Source organism: Haliotis cracherodii, unplaced genomic scaffold (assembly GCF_022045235.1).
Source record: "Haliotis cracherodii isolate W230 unplaced genomic scaffold, xgHalCrac1.p SCAF_9, whole genome shotgun sequence".
Taxonomy (NCBI): Eukaryota; Metazoa; Mollusca; class Gastropoda; order Lepetellida; family Haliotidae; genus Haliotis; species Haliotis cracherodii.
The window spans coordinates 838,103-859,647 of record NW_027266343.1 but is presented as its reverse complement, the minus strand read 5'-3'; the positions used below and the strand labels follow the sequence as shown (position 1 = coordinate 859,647).

The window sequence follows — 21,545 nt, the reverse complement described above, 5'->3', positions numbered from 1 at the left end:
TGGAATTTTGGTCTTTGTGGGAGCAGTAGGACCTGAGGGAGTACAGATCCAAAAGTAAGATCGATGGCCCATAGACTTGTTACCTATCTCCCCATAAATCCCATTAAGACCATTAAGACCTAATTTGAGGTTGTGAACTGACATCTTCTTAGACTGATACACACATCAATCAAATATGTTGTGTTGATTTGATACGGATAACCCTGTCTAAAATTGGCTCGTTGAACATTCATTAATATTCTAGCATGAGCACCAACCGGTGATCGACAGACGTTTGCACAAACACACTGATACAAACATCAATCAAATATGTTGTGTTGATTTGATACGGATAACCCTGTCTAAAATTGGCTCATTGAACACTCATTAATATTCTAGCATGAGCACCAACCGGTGATCGACAGACGGTGTCACAAACCATGTGCTCCATGAACCATTACTTCATCACTTGCCCCGGTGCCTCAGTGGGAAAACACGAGGTTACAACATCAGATGATGCTTGTCATAATCGACTAACGGGATCAGGTGGTCAGGCTCGCTGACTTGGTTGATGCATGTCACTGTATCCCAATTGCGTGGATTGATGTTCATGATGTCAATACCTGACCACCCGATCCACTCAGTCACCTCTCCAACCTGACCACCCGATCCACTCAGTCACTTCTACAACCTGACCACCCGATCCACTCAGTCACCTCTACAACCTGACCACCCGATACACTCAGTCACCTCTACAACCTGACCACCCGATCTACTCAGTCACCTCTACAACCTGACCACCCGATCTACTCAGTCACTTCTACAACCTGACCACCCGATACACTCAGTCACCTCTACAACCTGACCACCCGATCCACTCAGTCACTTCTACAACCTGACCACCCGATCCACTCAGTCACCTCTACAACCTGACCACCCGATACACTCAGTCACCTCTACAACCTGACCACCCGATCTACTCAGTCACCTCTACAACCTGACCACCCGATCTACTCAGTCACTTCTACAACCTGACCACCCGATACACTCAGTCACCTCTACAACCTGACCACCCGATCTACTCAGTCACTTCTACAACCTGACCACCCGATACACTCAGTCACCTCTACAACCTGACCACCCGATCTACTCAGTCACCTCTACAACCTGACCACCCGATACACTCAGTCACCTCTACAACCTGACCACCCGATCTACTCAGTCACCTCTACAACCTGACCACCCGATCTACTCAGTCACTTCTACAACCTGACCACCCGATACACTCAGTCACCTCTACAACCTGACCACCCGATCTACTCAGTCACTTCTACAACCTGACCACCCGATACACTCAGTCACCTCTACAACCTGACCACCCGATCTACTCAGTCACTTCTACAACCTGACCACCCGATACACTCAGTCACCTCTAAAACCTGACCAACCGATCTACTCAGTCACCTCTACAACCTGACCATCCGATCCACATATTCACCTCTACAACCTGACCACCCGATCCACATATTCACCCCGTATGATAGGAGAAAGACGTAACTACCCTTCAAGACGTTTTTCATCACGATTTGGGCTTTAATTACCACAATGAAATTGCCAACAGGAAACTGCACAGCATTAAACCATGATTAATTTTTAGAATTTCATCCCTTCCCATCATTCAATGTCCCCAAATAACTGCAGATGAAGAAAACTGAAGTTTGTTCTTTCTCTACTTGAGAAATACCCAAATACATGGTTCCTACCAAAAATTCATGCTTTATGTGAACCACATGCATTCACAGTTTATACACAGATGCCTTGGACACCTTGAACAATTTCTTTACAAAATTTGGGTGAGCATCAAATGATCTTGATGAAAACAAGTAATTGGTTACAAATGACAAGTGCTAATACTTGAGTAGAAGACAATAGGGAAGTCCCCCAGCAGCATTTCACAAGTCCCCCTAGTTTTTACTGGCCTAACAGGAAGCATAGCGTTGCCCTCACAAGATGGTAACCATAGTAACAGAATTAAAATTTCTAGGTTTCATCTTTTGGTTAACATTCAAATAGAAGAAAGCAACACAGTAAGTGTGATGTGAGCTTCCATGGATGCTTTATTAACTGCTGTTGAGAAACCATGAAGTTTAGATCCATTAACTAATGGCACTCCTTACAATGTAACATTTGGATGCTCCTTAGGATTTCAAAGTAAAATATCTTGACCACACTTGATACCATATGAAGTCAGAATGTGCATTGATGAAGAGTAGAAAAAGACAGTTCATCTCCTCAACTATCAGCAGCAACTTAGAACCTCATCCCCAGCAATGGTGGATCAAAGAATAGGTACACTCTTCAATCTTCTGTTAATATTCAACTTCCGTTTACAAGATCAGAACATTCTCATGAATCAAGTTTTCCATCCACAATAGGAGAAAGAACATTCAACAACTTCACCACGTTCAAGTCCTTGAGAGAAACCAATTATCAAAGTTCATGGCTCTCTTCAGAATAACTGATTGCAGCTAAATATTTTTCATTTGGCAAAGGAAAATCAAATTAAATTCAAACCATTAGCTCTGATATGTATGAGTGGCCAACTAAATTAAGTTGTGTTACGAGTGTAAAAGAGACTCATTCTGAATTTGTGATGTCCACTGTGACGGTTTGTTTTTGATCATAGTCTTCAGAAACATGGAACTTGAATCAAGATTTTGATGCAAAATTACGATATTTAACGATGTGTGGTATATACAATGTATTCTAAAGACCCTTTACATTTTAATGTTAGGTCACTCAATCACAAAATAACATGGCAAAATACCCTAGCCAGTCACCAAGGGTTGGGTGTGTGGGTAGGTACATAGGGGGTTGGTACATGGGTGGGTTGGTACATGGGTGGGTGGGTGGGTAGGTACATAGGGGGTTGGTACATGGGTGGGTGTGTGGGTAGGAACATAGGGGGTTGGTACATGGGTGGGTGTGTGGGTAGGTACATAGGGGGTTCATACATGGGTGGGTGTGTGGGTAGGTACATAGGGGGTTGGTACATGGGTGGGTGTGTGGGTAGGTACATAGGGGGTTTGTACATGGGTGGGTGTGTGAGTAGGTACATTTGGGGTTCAAACATGGGTGGGTGTGTGGGTAGGTACCTAGGGGGTTGGTACATGGGTGTGGGTGTGGGTAGGTACATAGGGGGTTGGTACATGGGTGGGTGTGTGGGTAGGTACATAGGGGGTTGGTACATGGGTGGGTGTGTGGGTAGGTACCTAGGGGGTTGGTACATGGGTGGGTGTGTGGGTAGGTACATTGGGGGTTGGTACATGGGTGGGTGTGTGGGTAGGTACATAGGGGGTTTGTACATGGGTGGGTGTGTGGGTAGGTACATAGGGGGTTGGTACATGGGTGGTTGTGTGGGTAGGTACATAGGGGGTTCAAACATGGGTGGGTGTGTGGGTAGGTACATTGGGGGTTGGTACATGGGTGGGTGTGTGGGTAGGTACATAGGGGGTTGGTACATGGGTGGTTGTGTGGGTAGGTACATAGGGGGTTTATACATGGGTGGGTGTGTGGGTAGGTACATAGGGGGTTCAAACATGGGTGGGTGTGTGGGTAGGTACATAGGGGGTTTGTACATGGGTGGGTGTGTGGGTAGGTACATAGGGGGTTGGTACATGGGTGGGTGTGTGGGTAGGTACATAGGGGGTTGGTACATGGGTGGGTGTGTGGGTAGGTACATAGGGGGTTGGTACATGGGTGGGTGTGTGGGTAGGTACATAGGGGGTTGGTACATGGGTGGTTGTGTGGGTAGGTACATAGGGGGTTCAAACATGGGTGGGTGTGTGGGTAGGTACATAGGGGGTTGGTACATGGGTGGGTGTGTGGGTAGGTACATAGGGGGTTCAAACATGGGTGGGTGTGTGGGTAGGTACATAGGGGGTTTGTACATGGGTGGGTGTGTGGGTAGGTACATACGGGGTTCATACATGGGTGGGTGTGTGGGTAGGTACATAGGGGGTTGGTACATGGGTGGGTGTGTGGGTAGGTACATAGGGGGTTTATACATGGGTGGGTGTGTGGGTAGGTACATAGGGGGTTGGTACATGGGTGGGTGTGTGGGTAGGTACATAGGGGGTTCAAACATGGGTGGGTGTGTGGGTAGGTACATTGGGGGTTGGTACATGGGTGGGTGTGTGGGTAGGTACATAGGGGGTTGGTACATGGGTGGTTGTGTGGGTAGGTACATAGGGGGTTCAAACATGGGTGGGTGTGTGGGTAGGTACATAGGGGGTTGGTACATGGGTGGGTGTGTGGGTAGGTACATAGGGGGTTGGTACATGGGTGGGTGTGTGGGTAGGTACATAGGGGGTTGGTACATGGGTGGGTGTGTGGGTAGGTACATAGGGGGTTGGTACATGGGTGGGTGTGTGGGTAGGTACATAGGGGGTTGGTACATGGGTGGTTGTGTGGGTAGGTACATAGGGGGTTCAAACATGGGTGGGTGTGTGGGTAGGTACATTGGGGGTTGGTACATGGGTGGGTGTGTGGGTAGGTACATAGGGGGTTGGTACATGGGTGGTTGTGTGGGTAGGTACATAGGGGGTTCAAACATGGGTGGGTGTGTGGGTAGGTACATTGGGGGTTCATACATGGGTGGGTGGGTGGGTAGGTACATAGGGGGTTCATACATGTGTGGGTGTGTGGGTAGGTACATAGGGGGTTCATACATGGGTGGGTGTGTAGGTAGGTACATAGGGGGTTCATACATGGGTGGGTGTGTGGGTAGGTACATTGGGGGTTGGTACATGGGTGGGTGTGTGGGTAGGTACATAGGGGGTTCATACATGTGTGGGTGTGTGGGTAGGTACATAGGGGGTTCATACATGGGTGGGTGTGTGGGTAGGTACATAGGGGGTTCATACATGTGTGGGTGTGTGGGTAGGTACATAGGGGGTTCATACATGGGTGGGTGTGTGGGTAGGTACATAGGGGGTTCATACATGGGTGGGTGTGTGGGTAGGTACATAGGGGGTTTATACATGGGTGGTTGTGTGGGTAGGTACATAGGGGGTTCATACATGGGTGGGTGTGTGGGTAGGTACATAGGGGGTTGGTACATGGGTGGGTGTGTGGGTAGGTACATAGGGGGTTCATACATGGGTGGGTGTGTGGGTAGGTACATAGGGGGTTTATACATGGGTGGTTGTGTGGGTAGGTACATAGGGGGTTTATACATGGGTGGGTGTGTGGGTAGGTACATAGGGGGTTTATACATGGGTGGGTGGGTGTGTGGGTAGGTACATAGGGGGTTCACACATGGGTGGGTGTGTGGGTAGGTACATAGGGGGTTCACACATGGGTGTGGGTGTGGGTAGGTACATAGGGGGTTGGTACATAGGTGGGTGTGTGGGTAGGTACATTGGGGGTTCATACATGGGTGGGTGTGTGGGTAGGTACATAGGGGGTTCATACATGGGTGGGTGTGTGGGTAGGTACATAGGGGATTTGTACATGGGTGGGTGTGTGGGTAGGTACATAGGGGGTTGGTACATGGGTGTGGGTGTGGGTAGGTACATAGGGGGTTGGTACATGGGTGTGGGTGTGGGTAGGTACATAGGGGGTTCATACATGGGTGGGTGTGTGGGTAGGTACATAGGGGGTTGGTACATGGGTGTGTGTGTGGGTAGGTACATAGGGGGTTTATACATGGGTGGGTGTGTGGGTAGGTACATAGGGGGTTCATACATGGGTGGGTGTGGGTAGGTACATAGGGGGTTTATACATGGGTGGGTGTGTGGGTAGGTACATAGGGGGTTGGTACATGGGTGCGTGTGTGGGTAGGTACATAGGGGGTTTATACATGGGTGGGTGTGTGGGTAGGTACATAGGGGGTTCATACATGGGTGGGTGTGTGGGTAGGTACATAGGGGGTTGGTACATGGGTGCGTGTGTGGGTAGGTACATAGGGGGTTTGTACATGGGTGCGTGTGTGGGTAGGTACATAGGGGGTTGGTACATGGGTGGGTGTGTGGGTAGGTACATAGGGGGTTGGTACATGGGTGGGTGTGTGGGTAGGTACATAGGGGGTTCATACATGGGTGGGTGTGTGGGTAGGTACATAGGGGGTTCATACATGGGTGGGTGTGTGGGTAGGTACATAGGGGGTTTGTACATGGGAGGGTGTGTGGGTAGGTACATAGGGGGTTTGTACATGGGAGGGTGTGTGGGTAGGTACATAGGGGGTTTGTACATGGGAGGGTGTGTGGGTAGGTACATAGGGGGTTGGTACATGGGTGGGTGTGTGGGTAGGTACATAGGGGGTTGGTACATGGGTGGGTGTGTGGGTAGGTACATAGGGGGTTGGTACATGGGTGTGGGTGTGGGTAGGTACATAGGGGGTTGGTACATGGGTGGGTGTGTGGGTAGGTACATAGGGGGTTGGTACATGGGTGGGTGTGTGGGTAGGTACATAGGGGGTTTGTACATGGGTGCGTGTGTGGGTAGGTACATAGGGGGTTGGTACATAGGTGGGTGTGTGGGTAGGTACATAGGGGGTTGGTACATGGGTGGGTGTGTGGGTAGGTACATAGGGGGTTCATACATGGGTGTGGGTGTGGGTAGGTACATAGGGGGTTCATACATGGGTGGGTGGGTGTGTGGGTAGGTACATAGGGGGTTGGTACATGGGTGTGTGTGTGGGTAGGTACATAGGGGGTTGGTACATGGGTGTGGGTGTGGGTAGGAACATAGGGGGTTTGTACATGGGAGGGTGTGTGGGTAGGTACATAGGGGGTTGGTACATGGGTGTGGGTGTGGGTAGGTACATAGGGGGTTGGTACATGGGTGTGGGTGTGGGTAGGTACATAGGGGGTTGGTACATGGGTGTGGGTGTGGGTAGGTACATAGGGGGTTCATACATGGGTGGGTGGGTGTGTGGGTAGGTACATAGGGGGTTCATACATGGGTGGGTGGGTGTGTGGGTAGGTACATAGGGGGTTCATACATGGGTGGGTGGGTGTGTGGGTAGGTACATAGGGGGTTGGTACATGGGTGTGGGTGTGGGTGTGGGTAGGTACATAGGGGGTTGGTACATGGGTGTGGGTGTGGGTAGGAACATAGGGGGTTTGTACATGGGAGGGTGTGTGCAACAAAACAGTCATGTAAATATCATTGATTCAAATAAAAAAACTGGATAGACAAAACTATAATATATCTACTAAAAATATATGAACTACAATACACAACATGGCACTGTAGCTCACCTGGATATTTAGACAACAACTTAAAATGTCACCATCAAAAGGCACTTACCAAAAGATGCTTTCTCAATCGACATTCATATATTTTCCGCATAAGTACGGAAAACAGAAAAACGCGATAAAATCTAAAGATTTGAACAAAATGTCATGTCACCTTTTGGAGATAAATATGCCAAAGTTTCGCGTCCTCGGTCAGGCAATTTCAGAGAAGATGTCTATAGAGTCAAAAATGCATTTTGAAAGAATTGAAGAGCGTGATCAAAGTTTTCCTTAAAAAAACGGAACTTAAATTTTAAAACGAAAGAAAACAAAAAGAGCACATGTTCAGTCAAACAGCATTTTTCATTAAAAAAAATTGCCAATTCTCTATTACTAATTTAATACATTAATAATTAATAATTACCAAAAGTCAGAACTAAAAAAGAATTAAAATTGGTTCGGCCTAATGAGTTCTTATCATTGAACATGAATCAATTAAACACATTAAACATACTTCCAACAGGCAAAATACGAAACAGGCTGATGTTTTGGAACCTTTTTCCATCAGCAACAAGACCCTGATAGTACGTAGCTGGTGCCAAAAAGCCTGCAACTTGCATCATTGCAAAAATTTACATCAAAAAGCGTAAAAGACAATTATACGAGACAGACTAAAGAATCACTCCTGATCGTGTTTCACCAAAGTCACATTAGCACAAAAAAAAGGTAACACATCAGAGGGGGAGGAAAGACATTCTTTTATGGGAGCTTCAAACACAACTGAACATGGCGATGAGCAGGTGCACTTGACTTTGTTTGCTTGTTTGTTTGCCGTTTAACGTCTCACTCAGCAATATTCCAGCAATATGATAACAGCATATAAATAATCAAATCTAGACCAGACATCCAGTGATTGACATTGTGAACAACGTTGGGGGTACAATGACATGCCATCAAGTTGGCGATCAACCAAACTACCAAGTCTGACCACCTGATCCGCTAAGTCAGCTCTTGCGACCAGCAGAGGCTGCTGGGGACCCACTCCAACCTGGACTCCCCTCGGGGTGGCATTGACACTTGCAACACATCCTCAGCTCTATAACCAGTGTGGTGGGGGACAGGGAAGGGAAGGAGTGAGTACTGTTTTACACCACAGTCAGCAATTGTCTAGCCACTTCAAGGAGGCCTGTAATTATTTATATAAGGGCCAGGAAAACCAATGGTTACCGTATTCGATGTAATAAGCGCCCTGCTCTAATAAGCGCCCACAGGGATATTTGCTCAAATATTAGCAAGTGAACAATCTCAAATAGCACCCCTTCTTGCTGATCAGTGAACACAAGACTTATTTATTCACGTATAATACGCACTCGAGCGGTATAACACCCTTAATTATGGGCAATTAAATTCTGGAAAAACATGTCTGTCGTATTTAAACATTTCAGGCTGTCAGCATAAACCACGAAATTTATCTTTCAACTCTGTTTTTTTCACCAAAATAATATTCTGATAAGAGCCCCTATTTCTAATTTTAAAAAGCACCCTTGGCGCTTATAACATCAAATACAATATATACAGAGCTAGATCCACTACCACCTATTCCCAGTGTGACACCATTACCCTTGATTTGGTGTAGTTCATGCTGACTACATTATGCCAAACCAAAGTACCTTTCCTCCAGCCAACAGGGGCGGTCGGGTAGCCTAGTGGTTAAAGCGTTCGCTCATCACGCCGTAGACCCAGGTTCGATTCCCAACATGGGTACCGTATATCGCTGTGTATAAGGCGACCCCACGTATAAGACGACCCCCCTGTACACACCTTCAAAATCAACCCAAAATCCTATACTCCGTGTATAAGGCGTCCTGGAATGAAGTACATCACAAGTGCGCACACAAACCTTATACATGCAATAAAAATATGTTTATCTTGCGTTGTTTTTTCTACGATGATTGGTCGCGTGTGAAACTCCAGCACACGTCGCCATTTTGTGTTTACACGGTACGACACCAAATTGGTGCCCGTAAAATAAAATTCATTTATGAAGTAATAACATATAAGAGACAATGGTGAGTAATTTAATCGCCAATTAACTATGTTGTAACTAACTAAGCTTATGTTTGCTTCACATTCAGTGTGTTTATTCCACAATCACTTGTACACACCCTCTCCAACACTTGTTAATACAACTGTAAAAACAGCGGGAATTGATTTCAGCTTCACCTGTTATCACATGTTAGGTCACATGTGCAATATGCAAATGATTACCGGTACTTCCGGCTCTCTACTCACGGATGTTGATTGTTTTACCGTGTCAGGTGGTTTGACAATCTGCATCGAGGCAAGGGTCATTTCAACTTTTATTTGCAGAAATTATTAAACTTTATTCAAGGAAAAGAGATACAAATCATGTTTATGTATGGAAATAGTTATTGGAATAGTTATTTAGGAGGAAATGCGAAGTTTTTTTGTCAAATGCTGGGCTGGCTATCGGACGCCGGTTGACATCGCCAGTGAAAAAAAATGTGAGATCTTCTACTCCGTGTATAAGACGACCCCCCTTCTTAGCCCCCTCATTTTAGGTACGAAAATATCGCCTTATACACAGCGATATACGGTACAATGTGTGAAGCCCATTTCTGGTGTCCCTGGCCGTGATATTGCTGGAATATTGCTAAAAGTGGCGTAAAACCAAACTCACTCACTAACTGACTCCAGCCAACACCCTGAGGAACCTGAATGATACCACTTCTGGTTACACACACACATGCCAAATTTTCACGTCGATTATCTGTACCTTTTCTTCCAACATAGTTTGCCATATCTCTCTCACTTTTGGAAGGGATCATTCGGCCATTGCGTTTATCTGTGCTGCCCAGCTACATCTATGGGAACCAACTTACTGGACACTACTCTCTAAAAAAATGTTATCCAAATTTCGATGTCATCAAGTTGCGAGCGCATGTTTGAATCTCCAGAAATGACGTTGAAATGAAAAAGATGGCTTATGCACCACAGATAGGCGCATATGCAAGTATTGTGATATATATCGGATGGTGAACAAGGCATCGTGATACATATCGGATCGTGAACAAGTCATCGTGATACATATCGGATGTGAACAAGGCATCATGATACATATCGGATCGTGAACAATTCATCGTGATACATATCGGATCGTGAACATGGTGAACAAGTCATCGTGATACATATCGGATCGTGAACAAGGCATCATGGTACATATCGGATCGTGAACATGGTGAACAAGGCATCGTGATACATATTGGATCGTGAACAAGGCATCATGATACATATCGGATAGTGAACAAGGCATCGTGATACATATGGGATCACACAGTTGATGCATCATCCCAGCCCTAGATAATGATACATGTATATTGTAGGAACTTACCTCTTCTGAAATGTGGTTACAACGTTCAATCAGTGTTCGGCGCATCTTGTGGACACTCTCAGAGGGCTTCTCTGGCTCCGATTCATTCCCAAGAATGAAATGAGTAAATTCTGGAAATACATCACGAACATCATCAGAATTGGACATCCCTAGGCCATGGAACCGAAGTCTACAAGGCTCTTTTCCCCCACACTCCATAACCCCGAGTTTGAAGTTGTTCCCTTACAAACAGGATTCATGGCATCATCACACATTTATACTCCATCAGGCTAAACCTTGTTGAAACTGCATCCCCACATCATAGGCAAATGTTCCTGTAAGTCGCCTCTGTGCTGCTGCTAGAAATCATATAGCCAATGACCAGAGGGAGAAGAAGACGGACTGCAAGACAAATGTTTTTTAACATGCCTTTAGTTAACAACTTTAAAGTCCTTCATTAAGACATAAATGACTCATGGTCGTTGTGTATCGTACAGTAAAACACTGCAGGGAGACAAAGCCATGAGGGACGAAGCCCCAAGTTTCTTATATGAGATACATGTATCAACATTACGTACAACCTCTTTATGGATGTTGGTAAAAAGTCTACACTATAAAAATATTTACCCTATTTAAATAATCATGTCTCCCTGAATACAATCAGACTGTGGCAATGTCGGACAAGTCCTTTTAATGAACAGGGGGATAAATTTAGTCTTTCCCGCATATTCTCACAATTTTCACCTTGATTATCTGCACCTTTTCTCCCAACACTGATTGTCATATCTCTCTCACTTTTGGAAGCGATCATTCGGCCGGTGCATTTATTTATTTGTCCAACTGTCCCAGGCCCGTTGTAGTGAACGCCTTATATACTCTAATGTTGCAGGGGTCCTGGGATGGTGTACCGCTGGGTTGGTGATCTGGTGTACCGTTGGACCAGTGGGAAGTCTTTCCAGGACCAGTGGGAAGTCTTTCCAGGACCAGTGGACTGTTAGGGGATACCCATGTGTGGGAAGTATCTGACCGGTGGACTGGTGGGAAGTCTTTCTAGGACTGATGGAACATTAGTGGATACCCATGTGTGGGAAGTATCTGACCGGTGGACTGGTGGGAAGTATTTCCAGGACTGATGGACCATTAGTGGATACCCATGTGTGGGAAGTATCTGACCGGTGGACTGGTGGGAAGTATTTCCAGGACTGATGGACCATTAGGGGATACCCATGTGTGGGAAGTATCTGACCGGTGGACTGGTGGGAAGTATTTCCAGGACTGATGGACCATTAGGGGATACCCATGTGTGGGAAGTATCTGACCGGTGGACTGGTGGGAAGTATTTCCAGGACTGATGGACCATTAGGGGATACCCATGTGTGGGAAGTATCTGACCGGTGGACTGGTGGGAAGTATTTCCACGACTGATGGACCATTAGGGGATACCCATGTGTGGGAAGTATCTGACCGGTGGACTGGTGGGAAGTATTTCCAGGACTGATGGACCATTAGGGGATAACCATGTGTGGGAAGTATCTGACCGGTGGACTGGTGGGAAGTATTTCCAGGACTGATGGACCATTAGGGGATACCCATGTGTGGGAAGTATCTGACCGGTGGACTGGTGGGAAGTATTTCCAGGACTGATGGACCATTAGGGGATACCCATGTGTGGGAAGTATCTGACCGGTGGACTGGTGGGAAGTATTTCCAGGACTGATGGACCATTAGTGGATACCCATGTGTGGGAAGTATCTGACCGGTGGACTGGTGGGAAGTATTTCCAGGACTGATGGACCATTAGTGGATACCCATGTGTGGGAAGTATCTGACCGGTGGACTGGTGGGAAGTATTTCCAGGACTGATGGACCATTAGTGGATACCCATGTGTGGGAAGTATCTGACCGGTGGACTGGTGGGAAGTATTTCCAGGACTGATGGACCATTAGGGGATACCCATGTGTGGGAAGTATCTGACCGGTGGACTGGTGGGAAGTATTTCCAGGACTGATGGACCATTAGGGGATACCCATGTGTGGGAAGTATCTGACCGGTGGACCATTAGGGGATACCCATGTGTGGGAAGTATCTGACCGGTGGACCATTAGGGGATACCCATGTGTGGGAAGTATCTGACCGGTGGACTGGTGGGAAGTATTTCCACGACTGATGGACCATTAGGGGATACCCATGTGTGGGAAGTATCTGACCGGTGGACTGGTGGGAAGTATTTCCAGGACTGATGGACCATTAGGGGATACCCATGTGTGGGAAGTATCTGACCGGTGGACTGGTGGGAAGTATTTCCAGGACTGATGGACCATTAGGGGATACCCATGTGTGGGAAGTATCTGACTGGTGGACTGGTGGGAAGTATTTCCAGGACTGATGGACCATTAGGGGATACCCATGTGTGGGAAGTATCTGACCGGTGGACTGGTGGGAAGTATTTCCACAACTGATGGACCATTAGGGGATACCCATGTGTGGTAAGTATCTGACCGGTGGACTGGTGGGAAGTATTTCCAGGACTGATGGACCATTAGGGGATACCCATGTGTGGGAAGTATCTGACCGGTGGACTGGTGGGAAGTATTTCCAGGACTGATGGACCATTAGGGGATACCCATGTGTGGGAAGTATCTGACCGGTGGACTGGTGGGAAGTATTTCCAGGACTGATGGACCATTAGGGGATACCCATGTGTGGGAAGTATCTGACCGGTGGACTGGTGGGAAGTATTTCCAGGACTGATGGACCATTAGGGGATACCCATGTGTGGGAAGTATCTGACCGGTAGACCGGTGGAGGGACCTCAGAGTATTAATGGTGATGTGATGGTTTTTTTAACGATGCGAGTACCAGTGTAGGTGTCTCATATGACATCAAAACAGTTTTTGAAAGAAATCAGGAGCGGAAACTCACCTGTAAGTAGTGGTTGGGAACATACTGTCTTCAGACAGCGGGTGAGGTAGCACGTTGCCATTATTGCACCAGTCTCACACCTGTAGTACAAAGTCAAAATGTGAAGTATGATATGACGTGAGGTGAAACTGGTTTTTAATGCTGCGTCCAAGATTATTGCACCTATATAGCGACATGCATGTGTGTGTGTGTGTGTGTGTGTGTGCGTGTGCATGTGCGTGTGTGCTTGAACTAGTCTGGACTCATGCCGATTTTTAGTGCTTGCTCTCTGAGATACCATGCTGCAGTTTAACATGAATACCCCACTCAGACACACTGACTCAGAGCCGACCAGTCCTTGTTTTAGCCCCTTAATGCCGAGTGCCAGGCAGGGTAACAACAAGTACCATCTTTTAACATCTTTTGGTATGATCGAACCCTGGACCTTCCTCTCTCCGGGTGGACACTCTACCACTAGACTCCGGAAGCGGTCAGTGTAATATGAAGCTACCTTTATTACCAGTAATGTATATAATGACAGAAAACAATGAATGCAGCAACTTGTAGCACTTGTCATCATTCATAATTATTGGCATAAGCAAAAGTTCAGCACCACTTTTCACATATTCTGAACTTCAACGTATCGTTTGGAAATATCAAGATTTGACATCCATCCCAAACAAAAACAAATGTCTTTCAACAGAAAATTAAGACACAATACAATTTTTAAATATATAGTAAATGGTGCCTTATTTAACCAGGTTTACAGTAAAGTATGTATATCGTGAACACGCATGTAATGAACTGACAGATATAACATATTCTTATTTTTTTGGTCAGGCCATTTGCTGTATTTATGCTGTGTGTGCTTATAAAAAACTACAGTCATAACAAACATAACAATTATTGGTCCTTTTGAGTTTGTGATAACCATAGTTTACTGTATATAACATGACATAGGAACGAAAGGTAATTATCCAGGCCAGTTTGCTATTGCAATATTGTGGTAGTTAAAAACTTACAATACTGATACAACCATTTCAATGGTACTGCGATGATTAAGTATCTGTAACATCATACAATGTAGACTTCCTTGCATTATTCAACATACATGTACTGACAAAAGTACCCGTGAAGATCCAGGGTAGAGTAGGTCTTCAGCAACCCATGCTTGCCATAAAAGGTGACTATGCTTGTTGTAAGAGACGACTTATGGGATCAGATGGTCAGGCTTGCTGACTTGGTTGATGCATGTCATCGTATCCCAAATGCGAGGATTGATGCTCATGATCTCAATCACTGGATTGTTTGGTCCAGACTCGATTATTAAGAGACCGCCATCATATAGTTGGAATATTGCTGAGTGCGGCGTTAAACAATAAACAAAACTGACAAAAGCTTACAATTTTGAACGAGCTCAAGGCTTGTCATAGTGCAAATGATAAAACTTGAACATGGAGATATAGCAGGACATGAGCATATTTCCAAGCCTGCTTAGAGACCAAAAGTTCTACCCGTAAAGCTGTATAGAGGTGATTGTATTTCACTGATGACTGGGTCCATATAAAGGAAGAAGCTTTAATGCTTAGTTGAACATTTGAGACAGTGTCAAAATTCAATGCTAAAACACCTCTGAATCTTGAAAATTATAACTTAAAAAACATATTTTTGAACAAATTAACGCTTTTCACCAATCTGCCTGCTAATTGCACATAATTTGGAATTCTAGATAACTTGTAAGTTGGGTTCAACACCACTTTCAACATTATTCCAGTTGAATCATGGCGTGTCAGCTTAATGTGGGAGGAAAGCCAGAAGTGATGCAGGTCTCAGACGTTTATCACTTCGGTGAAACCAACGACCACGGGTATGGTGCTGACAAACTCCTTTAATTTTGAACACTGTGGTTTGTGATCAGAAAATACTAACCATAGAATAGACATGATAAAAACAGTGTACTGACGTTTGTAAGACGAGAGGCTGCATCTTCCCTTTCAGCAGCTCCACATGTATGGAGGTGGATAAGGCACAGGCTACCAGGGGGTTGGCAATGGAGATGAGCTGGTCACAATAATCCAACCACGACAAGAAAGATATCAATGTGCGCTTGCCAATGAAAGACTGGTGGTCTTCTCGCTCCGTGAAAACATCCAGACTGAAAACAACAAGTTGACCATGTTAGGATGATGTCGACAGAAGGATACCATAAATAATGGTATTGGTAACTGTTTCATAGGGAAATAGTATATAATGTACATGAAGAGTTACTTCCCCTTATTGAAGACACAAAAGGAAGTCACCAAATCATCAGACTTCAGTTTCTTGTCATGCAAAAATACTGTAAAAATCTATGAAGTTGTATCATACATGTTGATCTAATGACCCCAAGCGAAGCATCATTTGTTGAATTAGTAACCACAGCAATCCATTAATCTGTGTCATAAGGATTTTACATTACTTCATTCAATTACACCTCTCAGGCTGACATCTCAAAGGTACTTTCATACTGGAAACAAAATGGCCAACAGAGCAATGGATGATTATAAACTAGAATATTCCAGTTCACTTACAAACAATATTTCAAAGCTTTTAAAATGACAACATATTCTTGTACAGATGTAAGGGTCCTGTGTTACCAAAGTGGCTGATGTCAAAACAAGATTTCAATTCCAGGAATTTGATGACATTTTTTATTCTAAGAGTAAGCCTGCTGTTATGACATGCCTCAAAAGCTTCCTCTTTGATGACAATAGCTGCTCATAATAAAGAGTCAACTACTTCACTGAGTGGTGAGTCTCTCTGAATGTCATCCTGCCCCGGTGGTTGTGTGCTCATGCTTTCAGTCACTGGTACTGCAGGTCCAGGCTGCCAGATACAGCTAGATCAGTGCTGACTGCATGCTTTCAGTCACTGGTACTGCAGGTCCAGACTGCCAGATACAGCTAGATCAGTGCTGACTGCATGCTTTCAGTCACTGGTAATGCAGGTCCAGACTGCCAGATACAGCTAGATCAGTGCTGACTGCATGCTTTCAGTCACTGGTACTGCAGGTCCAGGCTGCCAGATACAGCTAGATCAGTGCTGACTGCATGCTTTCAGTCACTGGTAATGCAGGTCCAGGCCGCCAGATACAGCTAGATCCGTGCTGACTGCATGCTTTCAGTCACTGGTACTGCAGGTCCAGGCTGCCAGATACAGCTAGATCAGTGCTGACTGCATGCTTTCAGTCACTGGTACTGCAGGTCCAGACTGCCAGATACAGCTAGATCAGTGCTGACTGCATGCTTTCAGTCACTGGTACTGCAGGTCCAGACTGCCAGATACAGCTAGATCAGTGCTGACTGCATGCTTTCAGTCACTGGTACTGCAGGTCCAGACTGACAGATACAGCTAGATCAGTGCTGACTGCATGCTTTCAGTCACTGGTACTGCAGGTCCAGACTGCCAGATACAGCTAGATCAGTGCTGACTGCATGCTTTCAGTCACTGGTACTGCAGGTCCAGGCCGCCAGATACAGCTAGATCCGTGCTGACTGCATGCTTTCAGTCACTGGTACTGCAGGTCCAGGCCGCCAGATACAGCTAGATCAGTGCTGACTGCATGCTTTCAGTCACTGGTACTGCAGGTCCAGGCCGCCAGATACAGCTAGATCAGTGCTGACTGCATGCTTTCAGTCACTGGTACTGCAGGTCCAGGCCGCCAGATACAGCTAGATCAGTGCTGACTGCATGCTTTCAGTCACTGGTACTGCAGGTCCAGGCCGCCAGATACAGCTAGATCAGTGCTGACTGCATGCTTTCAGTCACTGGTACTGCAGGTCCAGACTGCCAGATACAGCTAGATCAGTGCTGACTGCATGCTTTCAGTCACTGGTACTGCAGGTCCAGACTGCCAGATACAGCTAGATCAGTGCTGACTGCATGCTTTCAGTCACTGGTACTGCAGGTCCAGGCCGCCAGATACAGCTAGATCAGTGCTGACTGCATGCTTTCAGTCACTGGTACTGCAGGTCCAGACTGCCAGATACAGCTAGATCAGTGCTGACTGCATGCTTTCAGTCACTGGTACTGCAGGTCCAGACTGCCAGATACAGCTAGATCAGTGCTGACTGCATGCTTTCAGTCACTGGTAATGCAGGTCCAGACTGCCAGATACAGCTAGATCAGTGCTGACTGCAGCGTTAAACAACATTGGTGACCCACCACGAGAATAGGGACCGTATGGGTGCCAGGATACAATTGTGCTGTGGCCTCACAAGAGAGATGTTTGATTCCAAAAAAATTCGCCAAGTGTGCGAACTGTACAGACATTTTATTTTTCTCCCTTAGGTTCGTTATGTCATAAAAAAATTATTCGAAAACATTTTGGTATACATGTCTATGTTCAATTAATCTGCCATGACATCAAAATACTACAATTATTACATTAACAGTTATAAGTCTGAAAATGGGACTTTGCAGAAAATGAGTCCAAATGTTTGATGTCATGTATCTCTGTAATAAATATGAACTGAAGCTTGTGAATTGTATTTTTGTGATCCTAAGATACCGTAGTTGTAAAATATAATGAGAATTCAAAATGTGATTTTTTCACCCATAACATCCGTTATCTCATGGTCGGTCACATTTACTGAATAACAGTCTCCATTGGCCATTGACATGACGAATAGAGTTGATCCCTTTAATAATTAGCCCCAATCCCCTCTTGTTTAGGGTGAGTGAGTAGATTTTACACTGCTTTTAACAATATTCCAGTTATATAATGACGGGGGACACCAGCAATGGGCTTCACACATTGTACCCAAGTGGGGAATCGGACACTTTGAAGCGATAGAAACAGTTTTAGGCCACTTGTCCTTATTATGATAATATATAGCAAAACCCTTAAAAAGTGCAAATTTCTAATAGTCCTTATCATACCTCAACTATTGGGCAGTTTGGCAAGGACTATAGGACTAGTGCCAATTTCTAACGCTGCCCTTTGGCATGATGAGCGAACGCTTTAACCACTAGGCTACCCCTCTTGTTTAGACAACATGAATGTGACCTACCCCCACTTGGCATCCACAGAGTCGATGTCTGCCGGACTGATGATGGTGGGTAGGTCTTGGTACAGCTGACAGAGCCTCTCCGTGAGGTGTCCACAGAACTTGGTGTCTGCGACAATACACTTGGCGGCCGACTCCTCGGGGAGACTCACACACAGCATCAGACCTTCACATGCCTTCACCGAGATGCGCGCATCCTGGAGACAGCAGTGAATGAGTTAGGGTTAACACTGTCTTGAACAGTACAGATCACAGTTATGGCATGTCGCTTGATGTGGGAGAAAAGTTATATGCATCAACCAAGTCAGCGAGCCTGACCACCTGATCCTGTAAGTCGCCCCTTACAACAAGCATAGCCGCCTTTTACAGCAAGCATTGGTTGCTGAAGACCTGTTCTAACCCGGATCTTCACGGGTCTAGCCCACAAGTCTGGGCTAGTGTATGTTACTGACAAACATAGAAACATATTCAGAGCTAACCAGGATTTGAACCCACAATATGTATATAACTGAATTCCACTTGGCAGTGGTCAGGGCAACAGGACAACAGGACTACTGGTCAACAAGGTCAAGTCAAGGTCAGGTATTGTACATCCGGGTTTTATCTCATTACAAAATATACAAAATAATCACAAACAGGAATAAAAGACTAAACATGTTCAATAGAAAATAATTCTATATATAATAAGGCAATTTCCCAAGGACGATCTACTTACTGGACTAGACATGAGAGAGATGAGAGCATCCACCAGACAGAACTCCAGATTGTTTGTGGCCGTCGGCTGAGACGACACCATCAGTGGAAGAGAAGGACGACCCTTGTCTTGAGACTTTCCTGGAGCCTGAATTTACAGCTCAAATTAATCAAACATTCAAACATGAGGTAACATTTACAACTGTACACACAAAACACGACCCATCTCATTGAAAATAACCATTCTGGCAATTAATAGTACACGGATTTGTTTTTAGTTTGTTTTTGTTTTGTTTGTTGTTTAACGCCACACTCAGCAATATTCCAGTCAATATCTGGCGGTCTGTAAATAATCAAGTGTGGACCAGACTATCCAGTGATTGACATCGTGAGCATGGATCCAAGAAATTGAACATAGAATTGACTGATGAGGTTAACTGCTTTTGTTTCCATGACAACTTACCTCAATAAAGAAGTTGACTAGGTATGGATCAGTCTTGATCTTGGCACAAACAGTACACAGAAACTCAATCTCCTCCTTCTCAGTGGGGGCAGCTCTCACTTCCCCGCAAGTCTTCACCAGGCGCTGGAACCAGAAGCCACAGGAGTCGTCACTAACTGACCTCTTACTCCATAAACAGAGTCACAATTAGTTTATATGTGTGTAGGCATTTGGCCCATATACAAGGTGAGTGAGTGAGTTGGGTCTAACGCTGCTTTTAACAGTATTCCAGTTATATGAAGGCGTGTCAGCTTAATGTGGGAGGAAATCCCCAAGTGATGCAGGTCTCAGACGTTTACCACTTTGGTGAAACCCAGGAACACGGGTATGGTGCTGACAAACCTAGAAACATAATCGGAGTGAACAGGGATTCAAACCCACAATCATAGGTTTCTTGCGTGACGAAGGGACGCAACTCTGCACAGCGAATCGCGGCGCCTTAGACGACTGGGCCACCCGTGCCCCCCCATATACAAGGAATGCAATGTCAATAGTACAATGTGTAACACAAAACATGGATTTTACGATGTCATGTCTTTTTTGTATGCATAATATACATGATATTGCAGACGTTTTAGTAAATCACCCTGAGTTGTACACAACAAACTTTTTAATTTCTATATAGTTGGAAATGTCAAATACAATTCTGGCAAATAAACTTTATGTAGTTCAATATAATGTGTACAGATCAATACAAAATGATATTCATCTTCAACAGACATATTGCAAACAGGACACATACGTGAGCATGATTCAATAGATTGCCATCTACCCTCGTTCTGTCGTAAAGGTAAAACGTTACATCTTGATTCAATAAAAACACTGCGTACATGTTTGCCATTGTAAATTCTCAAATATCTTTCAGGTTCAAAAGTGTTTTATATTCTTTATACATCACATATTGGGTACTACTTTTGAGTGTTGACATCCAGTTTTGATGAAATTCATCTACAAGACACGTTTTAAATACCACAATGAAAGCTATATTGTCCCGAACAGACCGGTTTAAACAAACCATGCGAAAACAAAATGTTACGAACAGATGCTACCCAAGTATTATGACCAATGTTGTCTAAATACATGAACATGTTACATGCTATTCGTGCATTTTGGTTAACTTAACCAATACTTTATAATACGGACCTGCGCATTGACATAGAGGGGGTAGCTCAAACATTCATCATAGACAATCGCATTTGGAGCTTGATTTCCCATTTTTAAAAACCATTTACATGCCAAAAGATGAACTCGTTCTAATTGATCATACCGCTGGTAACCCCATACTTCTGACCCATATAAAATTTTGGTAAAACCGTGTATCAAATATTTTTTAAATATACTTTCTTCTTTTCTTGTTGCATCGTGTCAATGCGCCTCCCCAACTCAATAGACTAAACTTCTAAAATGTACAGCAAACTGAGACAGCACTGTGAGCATTGTGTACAGGTTGAAGATGTTACGCAGTGGACGCTCCTTCCATGTACCATATTGTCACATGATGCTCCAGTGCACTGAAGTATTGTTTCACCCCCACCGCTATCACAAGTTTCTGGGGTGCCTAAGGGACACAACTCTGCAGAACGAAGACTGTGACCATTATGAAGCATGACTCAAGTCACCAGCCTGGGATGCTCCTGTATTACTGGGTCTCCCGAACTTGAAGAAACATAGGAATATTTTCAAAAAAGTACTAGAATCTGTACTTTACTAAGAAAGTGTTATCCCAAATATAACATTTGTTACATTTGGCCACTTTCTAAATGGCATTGTGTGTGCAAAGCTTTCTGCC

General features: G+C 45.1%; 1 protein-coding gene across 2 annotated transcripts in view; it reads right to left on the bottom strand.

Annotated features, from left to right (window-relative positions):
* The window catches only part of LOC139452621 (FHF complex subunit HOOK interacting protein 2A-like), a 105,179-nt gene that overhangs the window by 77,440 nt on the left and 6,194 nt on the right, over positions 1-21,545 (bottom strand). For both annotated transcript variants that reach the window (XM_071234156.1, XM_071234157.1), the window contains exons 5-10: positions 19,718-19,840; positions 19,277-19,402; positions 18,565-18,758; positions 15,477-15,668; positions 13,535-13,614; positions 10,633-10,742 (exon numbers count right to left, since the gene is read on the bottom strand). In XM_071234156.1, coding sequence (XP_071090257.1) covers positions 10,633-10,742; positions 13,535-13,614; positions 15,477-15,668; positions 18,565-18,758; positions 19,277-19,402; positions 19,718-19,840 — 825 coding nt within the window. The remainder of the gene's footprint in view (positions 1-10,632; positions 10,743-13,534; positions 13,615-15,476; positions 15,669-18,564; positions 18,759-19,276; positions 19,403-19,717; positions 19,841-21,545) is intronic.